Source organism: Malurus melanocephalus, unplaced genomic scaffold (genome assembly GCF_030028575.1).
Source record: "Malurus melanocephalus ecotype Western Australia unplaced genomic scaffold, MMel_1.1 scaffold_574, whole genome shotgun sequence".
NCBI classification, from domain to species: Eukaryota; Metazoa; Chordata; class Aves; order Passeriformes; family Maluridae; genus Malurus; species Malurus melanocephalus.
In genome coordinates, this window is record NW_026623806.1 from 389,871 (window position 1) to 403,430 (window position 13,560).

Sequence of the window (13,560 nt, forward strand, 5' to 3'; positions counted from 1 at the left end):
GAAAATTAAATGCTGTGCACAAAGTAGCGGCGAAGCCCTCATGACTCTCGGGGGCAGGAGCTGGAGGGACTGGGGGAGGATTTTTGGGAATCACTCAGCCACAGCGGCGTTTTTCCGTGCCAGCCTTTGCTCGGCTTTGCTCGTGGATCTGGAATCAGCACCGAGGGGTCGGTGGGCAGAGTCCCTGCGCAGCTTCCCAGAACCCCGGGCTGCCTTCCCAGCCCACCCACCCTGTGCCAGGGCAGACACATATTCAGCACCGAAGCCTTTTGTTTTGCTTCCTCCTGGAAAACGAGACTCATCGTAACAGGAGGCTAAAAAAAAACCCCATAAACGCGGCTCCAAAAATCCTTTTTCTGAATTGAGTGTTCTCTTGCTGGATTTTATACGYTTTTATGCCTGCCGTAATCCCAGCCCGCTGCAGCTCAGTGCTGGGAGAGGGCTGGTGCTAGAGCCGGAGCAGACGGCACTATTTGGTGGTGAATGTCATTCTAGTAATACTCAGAAATAGAAATACAACCCTCGCTGACGCGCTGCGGAGACACGGCGTGGTGAGCCGGGTTYGGGAGCTGCCCCGCTCCCTGCTCCCCGCCTTCCCCGCATCCCGATGCTCCGGGAATGCCTTTTTGCCTGGCATCGCCCTCCCCCTCCCCAGCTTCCCTGCCCGGCCCCTCCCTCCCCCCCGCTTTCCGCCACATAATGAGTTTGATAAGAAATTGTCTCGTTAACAGGATTAGCCATGGAAATCTCTAGTCCCCTCCTATTCATTTTGTAATGCTCTTCATCCTGTTCTGTAATTTTCTGCTGGTATTAGGCGGCTCCGGACCACCTCGGGAGATTAATTCCTCCTCCTTTGGCAGTGCCAGCGTGGCTGGTGGCGGGGGTTGCTCCACGGCAAACCCCAGCCCCGTRGCCCCCACCCGGGGGATTCCTCCTCCTCCTCCGTGCTCCGGTTCAGGGAAAGTGTGTCATTCCCAAAGTCGCTTACGCAAACAAACCCAAGTGTCCCCAAACACTGCTGCCTTTCACTGCCAAGCGCTCCGGTGACTCAGAGGTGGATTCAAACCCGGAGAGGCAAAGTGTGCTCTCCCTCGCACCCGTGTGAATCCGTTTCCGTGGGCAGCGTAATTCCGGATTTACTTCTAGGAACATGACTTGCGAGACTGGCCCTGGGGTAAATAATGACTCTTGATTTAATAACTCCTGCCAGCCCTGCAGGATACCTCACTTCCGAGGGAGCTAATAGAGAGAGATCTTTCCTAACATCTGTTTTCCCAATTTTGCCGACTCGTGAGCCTGGATCTGGGAAGCAGCATCCAAGCAGCAGAAACTGCCCACTGCCAGTGAGCACATGAGGATGGAGAATATCTGGGAATATCTGGTGCTCCCGGTGCCCACTGGAGCCACGTGCTGGCTGCTCACACCCTCACGCAGGGATCAGGAGTGGCAGCTCCCACTCCTGATTGTGCCCATCCCGTATTTTTTCTGGTATGTGTTTTTCCTGACAAGAAAATCCCTGTTTCTGCTGCAAAACCTCTCCGTGACCGCTGCAGTCGGTGCCCTGTGTCCCTGGCACGCCCCAGGGCAGGGTGACAACGTTCAGTGGCACATGGCTCTGGTTGCCATCCTGCTGCAAAAATCTGATGCTCAGCAAACCCCTCCAGTGTTTCCTTTTGGATTTGTTGGCTTTCCAGATCCTCGCAGCACCGGGAGCGGGGACCTGGCACAGCAGTGACACCCTCCTTGTAAACCTTTCCTGCTTTTTTTTCTTCTCTCTCTTGTTTCATGTCTCCCTSTCAGAAAAAGCCATTTAAATGTAATTCTGTTCTTAAACCCTCTCCCTCATGCATGCCTAATGAACAGCAGGCAGAGGTGCCGGAAACGGGTCCGAGTAGGATTCAATCTCGCCGAGTGTCGACAAGTCATTTGGAAGGAGCCCTGGGAGCGCGCCCAGTTTTATTACAGCGTAATTAGAAATAAAATCTTGTTGCGGGAGGAGAATGAGAGATGGGTGTTAATCCCGTAACGGGAGGAGATRGAGCCGTGCTTATAAAGGAGATTAGGGAGGGGAGGCGGAAAGCCCGTCACGAGTCCCCGATTCCACCCCTCCTCTGCTGTTTCCCCCACTCTGGCTCCAGCAGAATCCATCAGGTCCTTTGGTCAGGAAAAGGGGAAGGAGGATGAGGAGCAGAGGAGGTGCAAAACCCGAGCTGTTGGCTCAGTTGGCATCGCTAGCCTTACAAATGCCCCCAGCTGTTCCAGGTGGGAACCTTTGGCTGAGCRCTCAGCTCCGCTGCCTTTGGAAGGGCTGGGAGAAGCCACGGCCCCACGGCTCCCCCGGGATCCCCACGGCAGCAAAACACGTAAATAAATCTGTCAGATTTGTGCAGGTCCTATGAAATTTGCATTGGGCTGGRGTTGAGGCTCCTCGTTAACATCTCCACGAGGGAGGGATGGATGGAGCTTTAATCTCAGAGCCCCTCTGCTCTCAGCATTTGCTGTGGCACGAGCTGGGCTCAGCCTGCTGAGATAAAAGGCAKCKCTGGTGCTTGGYCATCRATGCCATCCTGTTCCTGTGCCCATCAATGSCATCCTGTTCCTGTGTCCATAATGCCATCCTCTTCCCGTGCCCATCAATGCCTTCCTGACTGCGTCCCAGGGCTCAGTCTGTCCCAGGCAGGGCGGTGGCCATCGGTACCATGGAGTTCCCATCCTGGCTGTGTTTTCTGTGGATGTTCCTTGTCCCCAGGCGAGCTCCATGCCGGGCAAATGGCATCTTGGAACAGCAGCCACAGCAGAAAAGTGCCGCTGTGGCAGCGGTGGAAAATTACAGGCTTTGCTCTTTGGGGCTTCCCCCTCCGTGCCTTCCCTCCGGGAGGCGTTTGTCACTTTAAACGTGGCCAGAAATAGCACCAAACASTTATTGGATTTGTCCGGGATGCCTTGGGATGCACATGCTCCGAGTATGGCTAATTCATAAACGCTGGCACCTATTGATTCTCCAGCAGTACCAGGGGAAAGTTATCTCATTAGTCTTATGAACTATAAAACGTGCTCCCTCCGGAGCCCTGACCCCGCTGTTTTGATGGATCTATACTGGATGGAGCAGGAGCCGGTAATCTGCATCGACTGTAATCTTTCTTTCTCTTGGAACTGGGAGTACCTTTGGAATGAGGTTGGGGTTTCAGGGCCACCACTGACAGCTGGGTGTGGGAAAGGTGTGTGTGTGCTCAGTGAGACCGTGCAGGAGAGCCCCTCTCTCACCCCTGTGCTTTTCTGCAGGTCTGGGAATTTAGGTAGAATTTATCTCCTGGTGGGCTCTTGGCTGTGTGTGATCACAGGGTTTGCTGAGGTGTCTCCACAAGCAGCTGCTCCAGTCTGGCTGGAGGAGTTATTAGATCCACATCGCTCCAGCCTGGCCACGGATGTGCTTAATCCTCTGCTTCCTGTAAAGCTTTTCCACCTCCTGGCAGGCAGAAAGATCTGATTTTGCTCGGCGACCTCCGACGTTAATCTCCCTGGCAAACTCAGCAATAAGTCACTTGGGYGAGGTCTGTCGGAGCCGCTCACATCAGTTACTGCCCCGCATCTCCCCTGAACCAGCAGAACATTCCTCGACGGAGTCACTTGTCCCTTCCCAGGAAAAAAAACCCGAAGGCAGCTGTGCTGTCAGCTTGGGTGGATCTCACACGTGATGGAACGGTGTCGCCACACCGATGCCTCCTGTCGCTCCACGGTGGAGACGTGGATCCTCAATCTGCGGGATTTCTGCCCGTTCCTGTCGCTGGGGGAGTGTTATGGCTGGAGCCCCATCCCAGAGCCTGGATGTCGAGCWCAAGGCTTTGTTTCCAGGGCTGTGGATCCCCAGGCACGGCCGCGTGTGAGGGTGTGGGCTGGGGCTGCCAGCACTTCGCAAAATACAGCCCCGTTACCATGGAAACCGGCTCCCCCCAGCTCAAATTCCAGTGCAGCCAATGTTCTCCGCTTACTGGTTTGATGGGAGATGAAAAATTAATGTTTGATTTGCATGTTATTTCAGCGCTGTGGGACCACTCCCCCTGCCCTTCCGCGGGGGTTGCGCGGRTCCCGGGGCGGCTCCCGCTGGCAGTGGAGCACAAGGCTCGCACCACTGCGCATCCAGTCCCAGTTACAGACTGGTGCGGGGCGTGTGCTGCCATACTGGGGTTCACATGGCATAGCTTGAGGTTTTGGCTGAAGTTTTGGCTGGTGAACCCCTGAACTCTCCAAGTTGTGGGGATGGCAGCTCCTGCACCCCATGGGGCTGTCACCTCCTGTTCCCACTGCTTCCAGGGAGCATCAGCTCAGGTTGCCAGCCTCGCAGCTGCCTGTGCCCCTGTTAGCCACAGTTGACTGGCATTATGATCAATTATTTGCTGTTTCTTTGCTGTTTGGGGTCCCTCGCGCTCTTGGTACAAGCGATTGGAGTCAAACACGCACATCTGGCTGGGATGGGTAACGCCAGCACAGCTCATGCCAGGGACACGCTCTGGTTCTCTGGGTGAGGGTCCCCATTTTCTGCTGCTCTGTCATCTGCAGCACGCAGGGAATTGGGGCTGGGGTCCTGCCCAGAGTGATCTGGGAACGTCTTGTCCTCTCTTTCACTCGTGCTTATTCTGCACTTCTGACTTTGACCACAGAGCTTTCCTCTGCCTAAATTGAGAATATCCAGGTGCTTCAAAAAGGTGCTGGAAGTAAAAAACGGTTGTTTGGCCTCATCAGCTAGATCGTGGCTTAGCAGGCATTGTGCAGGRCTTGAGGGAGCCATTTGCAGATGCTGCTGATTTACAGTCTGGGTTTAAAGGTTTTCACTCTGAGCATTCAACTGCACTAAATTACTTTCTGCAATCATGGGGCTTGGTAGAGGGTGGTTTGGCTGGCAGCACGGTGCAGCTGAGCAGATGGAGCATCCCATCCCAGCTGAGACTGGTGCTGGAAGAAACCCCAAAGCCCCACAGAGCCGGGCGTGACTGGCACTCAGGGGCAGGGCAAAGCGCTTTCCAGGTGGGCAGGGAGCTTCTCCAGAGCCTCGGGTTATGTATCCACCACACAGGCCTTTCTATTGGAGTTAATCACTGTTATAATTCATGATGAATTACGGGGGTCATGAGCCAGACGGAGACTCCTTTCCCCCKCGCCATCCTCCGAACGCTGCTGGCCGGAGGGGTCCGTGCTGCCCTGGCTGCTCTCCCGCCACCCTCCTCCCRGGGCTCAAACATCAGCTCAAGCCCTTATTTGTTTTCACATGCTTCTAAGTAAGTTAAGCTAATTATTAACTCAGCGGGACGGATTCACTTTTAATTGCGGCGTTGCCATGGAGCGCGTGGCACCGCGGCGGAGCAGCGTGCGCCGGAGCTTCGTGCCACACTCTCTGCTCACCCTCTGCAGCCAGGGCCGGCCTGAATCCGAGCCTGGGAGTGTGTAAAGACACCCCAAACCCACCTTTACACCTGGGCAGGTGTCTGTGTGCTTTGCCCAGGGTGAGTGATGGAGGGAGGCCGTGCCCGCAGATGCGGGGATGCTCTTGCACACCCACGTGCTGCTGTTGCACACACAAGGCTGCTGTGGCTCACCCAGCTTCACCAGCCTGCTGAAACTTCAGCCAGAGCTGCACCCCGATGTGTAGGGAGGTGGAGGAAGGTCCCTTTTTCCCCTGCCACAGCTCTGGTGCCAGCCTGCAGTGCAGGGGCTCGGCCTGACCCAGTGCTCAGCCCRGGGTGAGGGCTGCCTCGGGCTGGCCCGCTCACTCTTCTCCTCCCTTTGTGTCTCCAGAAAATAGGTTTTTTATTACTTCTTATGGAGGTTTGTACATATCGGACGTGCAGAAGGAAGATGCCTTGTCCACCTACAGGTGTATCACCAAGCACAAATACAGCGGGGAGACGCGGCAGAGCAACGGCGCCCGGCTCTCCGTCTCAGGTGAGCAGTGAGAGGGGCGAGGGGCGGCTCCCGTGCCCGGGGAGGGTCCAGCCCTGCCCGATGTCCACTCCCCTGCCCACAGCACCGCCATCCTCCCGCGGTGCGTAGTGAGCGATGGCACCGCCACCTCGGGTCCCCGCAGCCAAGGGACATCCCAGGGAGGGCCGGGATGTCCCGTCGGGGCCGCACAGGGGGTTGGCAGTGCCCCCCATCCCGCAGCCCCCCCGAGCCGGCGGTGGCGGTGGCGGTGGCGGTGGCGGTGGCAGTGCCGCGCGTCACCCCGAGCGGGAGGCGACGGGGCGAGCGGCGATGCGATGTGACAGCCCGCGATGTGAGCAGCCTGACGCGATGTGACGAACATGCAAGCGATACTGCGGCGGAGGCAGTGCAGTCCGGAGTGCCGGGTGTCTCGGGGCGCTCCCGGCTCCGCTCACTGCCCAAATTACTCCGCTCGGGAGGGAGGGAGGGAGGGAGGGAGTTCGCCCGACTCGCGGCCGCGGAGCCGCTCGCTGCCATATGCTGCTCCCATCCTCGGGTGTTCCCGCACCGGCTCCCCGAATTAAACCCCCGGAGGGCAGGGAAGAGATCCAGGATTTGCCCAATCCTGCAAGAGAGATCCGCGGGTCCCACCCGTGCCCGTCCTGCCGCTCSTCCCAGCGGGTGTATCATCCCCAAATCCGCGCTCTTCGAGCTGGCCCGGTCCCCTCCTGGTCGCTGTCATTATTTACACGTCACGGCGTTTTACTCCTGCTTGGGAGTAATGAAAGAGGTTTCTTTCCCCTGGAATTTAATTTCACGCCTGAGACTTAGTGATTAATTTTCTCCTTTCCCAGCTGCCTGATGGGCCCTTTTGCTTGTAAATTTTGAAATGTGCCACAGAATTTGTGTATTTTGCACCAATTAGGTGTCACCTTGAGTAATTCCTCGGGTGCTGAGTTTATTCCTCCCATCAGCTACTCAAGATGTGTTTTCCCTCCCCTCTCCCCACGTGCCTGTTGTCCTGGCTGCCAAAAGCTGTGCTGGCCATGTGGGATGGGGCACCCCATGCCCAGAAAGGACCATGGGGTCCATCCTGCACTCCTGTCTGGCAGGAGTTGGGGTGGGGAGAGCCAATCTCTCGTGAATGGTGCTGACTGAGTGCAGTGTCACCATGCCAGGGGCTGTCCCGCTGTCCCTGCAGACACCTCACCTCCTCCTCTTCCCCCGCTGAGCCCAATTCCTCTCCCAACGCAGACCCGGCAGAGTCCATCCCCACGATGTTAGACAGCTTCCAGTCCAGGGAGGTGAAGGCGGGCCGGCTGGTGGAGCTGCCCTGCATCGCCTCGGGCTACCCCAACCCGGCCGTGCGGTGGATCAAGGACGGGCGGCCCCTCCCCGCCGACAGCCGCTGGACCAAGCGCATCACCGGGCTGACCATCAGCGACCTGCGCGTGGAGGACAGCGGCACCTACATCTGCGAGGTGACCAACACCTTCGGCTCCGCAGAGGTCACCGGGACCCTCACGGTCATAGGTGAGAGCCGGGGGATGGAGCGGTGTGGGGTTTGGTGCTGCTGCCTTCTGACACGTAAAGCCTTGATCAATAGAAAGCTTTAGGGGTTTATACAGCTGTATAAACAACAGCCCTGTGTTTTGGCACGGTGTTTTGGTCTCTGGAAGCCACTGTCTTGCACGTGTCCGACGTGTTGGGTGCCTCTGTGCTTTGCTCTGTTGATTTACATAAAATTTATGTTGATTTACATAAAATAAGCTCTAGCCAAACAGTAAATACCATCTGGGCAGGCCAAGTATTTAYCACGTGCTGTTTTCCCGGGGGTTCCTCCTGTCACCAGGATCCTGGCAGCACCAGAGCCACTGTGCCTGCCTTACCTAGAGCAGCCCTGGCGAGCACAGCACCAGCCGGGCACCATCAGCCTGCAGGGAGCCAGCCTGGTGCGTCCCCAGCTCAGCACCGTCCCTGTCACACCAATCACATTTTCTTCCAGCCATCCTGCCACCTCCCCGCAGCACCCCCTCCAAGGGCCTGGGGCTGATGCTAAAAGCAGGGGCTGTCAGCAGCGAGGACGGTGGCAGGGCCACCTGCCTGATTGTGCGGTGACATTTAACGCGTAGCCGGGCTGGCKCTGCCGGGGCAGGAAGAGCAGAGAGAGCACGGCGGGGATGAGCCGCTCCCGCTGCTGCACTGCCCGGCACCACCAACGCCTCGCCGCTCTCCCCTCTCTCACAGACCCTCTGCGTGTGACCCTCACACCAAAGAAGCTCAAAACAGGCATCGGCAGCACCGTCATCCTCTCTTGTGCCCTCAGCGGGTCCCCCGAGTACGTCATCCGCTGGTACCGCAACACGGACCTGGTGGTGGTGGATGATTACATCTCCATCCGMGGCATCAGCAACGAGACCCTGCTCATCACGGCCGCCCAGAAAAGCCACTCYGGGGCCTACCAGTGCTTCGCCACCCGCAAGTCCCAGACGGCACAGGATTTCTCCATCATCACGCTGGAGGGTGAGCTGGYTTCCCGGGCTCGGGGCTTCTTCCTCTGCCCCTCTCCGAGGGGATGCTTTGTGCATGGCTGGGGAGCAGGGASACCCGCTGGGCTGGGGTTYCTGGRGTGCTGYCMGCCCATTCCTGTGCTCTGTGTGCAGGGACACAGCATGGCTGGGGCAGGGAAGGACCAAAATAATGATTGGCTTGCCATCCCCAGCCCCTGGGCACCCYSTTCACCRRGCAGCCCTCCCTGATCCTGCTCACWGAGTGTTTGGACAAGGGATGGGCCCTGCCGAGGGAGAGCATCTATATCMCCATGTCCCTGCCACAGGGGTGCCAGCACAGCCGTGTGTGTGTGTCACGGGCCGTGCCAGGGGTGGGAGCTCAGTGCCATCCCGCCGGCGGGTGACTGCTGCTGCCTGTGGCTGCCGCTCCCTGACCCCCATCCCGCTGGGTGCCCCCCAGATGGGACCCCCCGCATCGTCTCCTCCTTCAGCGAGAAGGTGGTCAACCCCGGGGAGCAGTTCTCCCTGATGTGTGCCGCCAAGGGGGCCCCGCCGCCGACCGTCACCTGGGCGCTGGACGACGAGCCCATCCCGCGGGACAGCGGSCACCGCTCCAACCAGTACACCATGTCCGATGGCACCACCGTCAGCCACATGAACGTCACCAGCCCGCAGATCAAGGACGGCGGCGTCTACCGGTGCACYGCGCGGAACTCGGTGGGCAGCGCCGAATACCAAGCGCGAATAAACGTAAGAGGTGCCTGTCTACTTTTAAATATCAGAATAGGACTTTTACTGGGCTTTTTGGTTTTGTTCTGTTCTGTTTTTGATTGTTCCTCCTCACCTCTCCCTCTTGGTCCCGGCTGTTTGGGTCTCCCTGGCCACCCCAGCCTCATTCCCTGAGCTCTGCCCCGCTCCTCACACAGATTTGAGCCTCTCCAATTCTTAAAGTATGGAGTTTAACAAAGTGGAAAGCGATTCCAGAGTCTTGGGAGGGCTGGAGCTTGGCTTTGCAGCAGTCAAAGGGCAGCGCTGTCCACCTTGGGGTCCGCTCTCACCCTGCCAAGCCTTGCCTTGGGGTCTGCACAGGGTGGGCAGGCACCTCCTGAGGGATCCCACAAATGGAGATGGAGGTGACAGGCACAGAAATGTCCCAAATCCCCAAGTGCTGTCCCAGCCACCCCCCATTCCCTACAGGAGCCCCATTCCCTGGCAGCCACCGCGCCCGCTGGCACCGGGATCTCCGTGACAAACGATGATGAGGCAGCACGTGAAATCGTGGAAAATGAGCTTTGATTTGTCATGTCTGTATTTTCTTTGTCTGCTAAAAGCCATGGCCGCGTTAATCACCGTGTTATTACGGCTGCAGCGCCTTGCTCGGTGTGTTCGGGGAGCGCTCTCAGGCACGGGGTTTGGTGTAAACCCCTGCCCATTAATAATCCCCAATTAAAGCTCCCAGGCTTACAGGTGGGAGCAAGACAAGATAAGGGAGCGTTTATTTGTCTGCTGAGAACGAGGGTTGAAGGGCTGTGTTTGTCTGTGTCTCAGGTTTGAAATGGATCTAGTGGCTTTTTGGCTGGGATCCCAGGAGAGTCGGAATTTTTGCTGCCGTTTGCTGCTGAATTTGGAGGAAGTTCATCTCTCAGCCATGAGAAGCCAAAGCAGCGTTTTCAATGAGGATGTTCCCTTGTCCCCCCTTTCTCAGCTCTTGATGGGCTGTCACTAGATAAGATTCAGGATTCCTTTTCAGCAGCACAGAGCATGTCCCTCAAACAGGCCTGAGACACGGTTACAAAGGGAAATGCTAATTCCTTCTTTCCTGCTCATTCTTTTAACGCGTCCTAGAATGAGAAACACCGTCCATCAGCTGGTCCTGAGTGCCTGTTAAGCTGTTATCCTGCTACGCCCTCAGGACGAGGAGTCAAGACAGGGTTAATCTTTAGATTACTTTGCTATTTTATGCAGCGGCTGGGAGAACAATGTAATTATTGATGCATGAAACCTCTCGTTTAAAGGCTCACCTGAAGCATTCTCCCAGTCCTTAGGCAGCTCCAAAGCCAGACAGAAAGTGGTGGCTGTCTGGCTTTTCAGTGATACCCAGGTTGGCAGTGTGGGGCACAGAAATGTGGGGTTTAAGAGAGGTGAAGTGTGTTTGCCAGTGGAAGCCAGGTTCCCCTAACAGCTCTTGCCAAGGACGCTTGGCACAATGCAGGCAGCTTGCTCCAGGGAGAGGAGAGAGGGGCTGTGATGGTGGGGGACCCCTCCCCATCTCTCCTACAGCTCCAGTGCTGCTGGAGGAGCCAAGTGGAGGCACCTTGGGCAGCCAGAGTGCAGAAACACAGGCACCATCCAAGCTCCTGCAAAGGGCAGCAGTGGCGTCTGTGGGCTCAGCAGCCCCAGTGAGGGGTGGGATTTGCTGTTTGCAGCGTGGCTGTGACCCGGGAGCACAGCCCTGTTGGAGATGAGGGTGAGGAGCTGTGGTTGGGGGTCACAGCTGTGGGGTCACAGCCAAGGAGCGGCTCTTCCCACCAGCACCAAGAGGAGCCCGTGCTGCCTCCTCACCCAAACCAGGCTGTCCTGGTCACCTCCTCTGCCTGTGAAGCTCCAAAATAGCAGCAGATCTGCATGCAAGCAAATGGCCCTTCGGAATTAACCTAGCCTGCCTCTTCCTTMCTCCCAAATATGTAGGTCCCCCGAGCATCCGTGCCATGAAGAACATAACAGCGGTCGCGGGTAGGGACACTTTCATCAACTGCAGGGTCATCGGGTACCCCTATTACTCCATCAAGTGGTACAAGGACTCTCTGCTGCTGCCCGATAACCACCGCCAAGTGGTCTTTGAGAACGGGACCCTGAAGCTGATGGACGTCCAGAAGGGCATGGATGAAGGAGAGTATYTGTGCAGCGTCCTGATCCAGCCCCAGCTCTCCATCAGCCAGAGCGTCCACGTCACCGTCAAAGGTGAGAGCCTGGGGAGGCTTCCCCTGCATGGGGTGGAGAGCTCATCCACTTTGGGATGTTTGGGATGTCTGTGCCATAGGATGGAGGCAGAGGAGCACCAGGCAGGGAACTGCATGGCCAGGTGGTGGCTGAGCTGTGCAGTCACCAGGCATGGGGGCTCAGATGCCACCATGACAGCCCTCGGGAGCTGGCTTGGCTACCTGGTCCTGCCYGCCGCCGGCGGCTGCCCCGAGCCACACCGTATCCATTTCCCCTTACAAGTGATGGAGCAAGGATTTATGGTGTAAACATAACGTATTAAAACATCTAACCTTTGCTTGGATCACCTTCACCGATGTTTTTCTGTGTGTGCTAGCTTTTAAAAAAATAATAYTCTCGGTCTTCTGAGCGCACAGAACATCTTAAAAGCTTCTCTAGGCCATCAATTATTCAGCCCCATTGAGGGAGCTATCAGTCCTAATGAATTGAGCCGGATGCATTCCCTCCCAGTGACTGGCTGAGATTGCGCTGGGAGCTCCCGGATCTCCCGTCCTCAGGAGTTGTCGGGTCGCCTCCTCCCGTCGCCCGCTCGGTGCTTGCAGTAAATCATTCAGACAAACACGGCGGCGCTGGGGACGGAGCCGGCCAATTGTCATCCTGCCTCTCACCCAGCGGGGGATTCGTGCACTGGATTTACTCTGATCCCCCTCCCGCCCCTCCCAGCCACCATTTTCTTATTAGGAATCAGGTTAGCGAGGGAGCATCAAGCTGATTAGAGATGCTGCCACTTGATTAGCTAATGCTCCTCTCCAAGGCTTCCAGAGGGGAGAGGGGGCTGTGGATAACCCATCTAAGGGCAGTGTGGGGAGGTCTTCGTGCCCCTGGCCTTGCTTTCCTCACCTTGTGTAAATCCCTGTGGAGCCCCAGGGCTTGGAAAGAGGCTGGAGATGCTGGTCTTGTCTTGAGACAACTGGGACGGGCAGGGCTGATGTGGGGAGACCATTTTGGGGTGTTTGTGAACAGTTAAAGAATGGGATTGGCTGGGAGGTGCCCTCGGAGGGTGCAGGATGCTGAAGTTCAGCTGAGGATCTGTGTATCCTGGGRAGCAGTCCTTCCCAGCCTGGATTTACGGCCTCGATTAGCAGCCGGTGACGGGCTGAGGGAGGCGAGCGGGCGGGAGCACGGGCCAGACATCTTCATTCCTCTGCTGGAGATTTACACCAGCCCCGCTGGCTCAATTCCTCATTTCCTCCAGCCCTCGGATAAAAAAAGATCTGTGTAAAAGAACAGCAAAGGGCCTAGAAGACAGTCAGAGAGTGAATAAACATAACTGTGTAGCACAAGGGGTGGCGTGGAGCACCATAAAGCTTTTACAACCCCAAGTGCCTGGTGACCACATGAAATGCCAGCAGTGAGTTATGCAGGTCCTTGCAATCACGCAGCTGTAAAAGCTTTACAATTCCCTCTGGCACTGCTTCCCCCTGGAGCAGGGATGTGCTCRTGAGCCATCACCCCCATCTCGTGCTGGAGGAAATTCCTGCCCAGGTGCTGCTGCTGCTGCTGCAGGATCCCAGATTCAAACCTCAAAGCTCTGTAGGGCTTTGCTGCTCGGGGGTGCTGCTGGGGCCTCTTCTTCAGAAGCAAAATCCAAAMTCCAGCCTCCTCCAAGGTGCCCTGACAGCTCCTCATTCCTGCAGACATCTTTGAAGGTTTTAATTAGTCCCATGCGGGTTGGTGCCATCCTGGGGCTCCTGCTCTGGTGGCTGCAGCGTTTTGGGGAGCACGGGCCTGACACGGTGCCAGGGCACTGTGGGGTGATGCTTTACCCCATGGGAAGGCAGAGGCTGTTCACAGGGTCCCCTCGAGACTGGAGCTGTTGGGATGGGCTCTGCAGTGGCACCGTGGGCACAGTGCTCCGTGCTCCAGGCTGCAGCCAAACAAGAGCCTGGAAGCTCTGGAGAAAGCAGAATTGCAGCAGGAAGCAGTCTGGGAAGGAAAGGGGAGTTGTGAGCTCTGTTTGTGYGAAGCTGAAGCAGGGAAAGCTCGCCTGTTGGCCGGAGGGGCGTGTTTGGAGAGGCGCAGATCCACAAGCCCATCCCCGCTCTGCAATAGACTGCAGTGCATTCGCAATTAATTATTCATTAATTATGGAAAATAGGCAGCACTGGCTCCATGGCTCCGGCAGCTCGAGCCA

The 13,560-nt window shown here is 57.1% G+C and overlaps 2 protein-coding genes across 2 annotated transcripts in view; both read left to right on the forward strand.

Annotated features, from left to right (window-relative positions):
* LOC130583266 (cell adhesion molecule DSCAML1-like) overlaps positions 1–6,778 on the forward strand; it is a 63,482-nt gene extending 56,704 nt beyond the window's left edge. The window contains exons 4-5 of the mRNA XM_057382531.1: positions 5,791–5,937; positions 6,771–6,778. Of these exons, the coding sequence (XP_057238514.1) occupies positions 5,791–5,937; positions 6,771–6,778 (155 nt within the window). The remainder of the gene's footprint in view (positions 1–5,790; positions 5,938–6,770) is intronic.
* Positions 6,779–7,179: 401 nt separating this feature from the next.
* DSCAML1 (DS cell adhesion molecule like 1) overlaps positions 7,180–13,560 on the forward strand; it is a gene marked incomplete at its 3' end in the record, with an annotated part of 22,482 nt that continues 16,101 nt past the window's right edge. Inside the window, exons 1-4 of the mRNA XM_057382532.1 lie at positions 7,180–7,449; positions 8,164–8,439; positions 8,887–9,183; positions 11,115–11,387. Coding sequence (XP_057238515.1) covers positions 7,194–7,449; positions 8,164–8,439; positions 8,887–9,183; positions 11,115–11,387 — 1,102 coding nt within the window. The remainder of the gene's footprint in view (positions 7,450–8,163; positions 8,440–8,886; positions 9,184–11,114; positions 11,388–13,560) is intronic.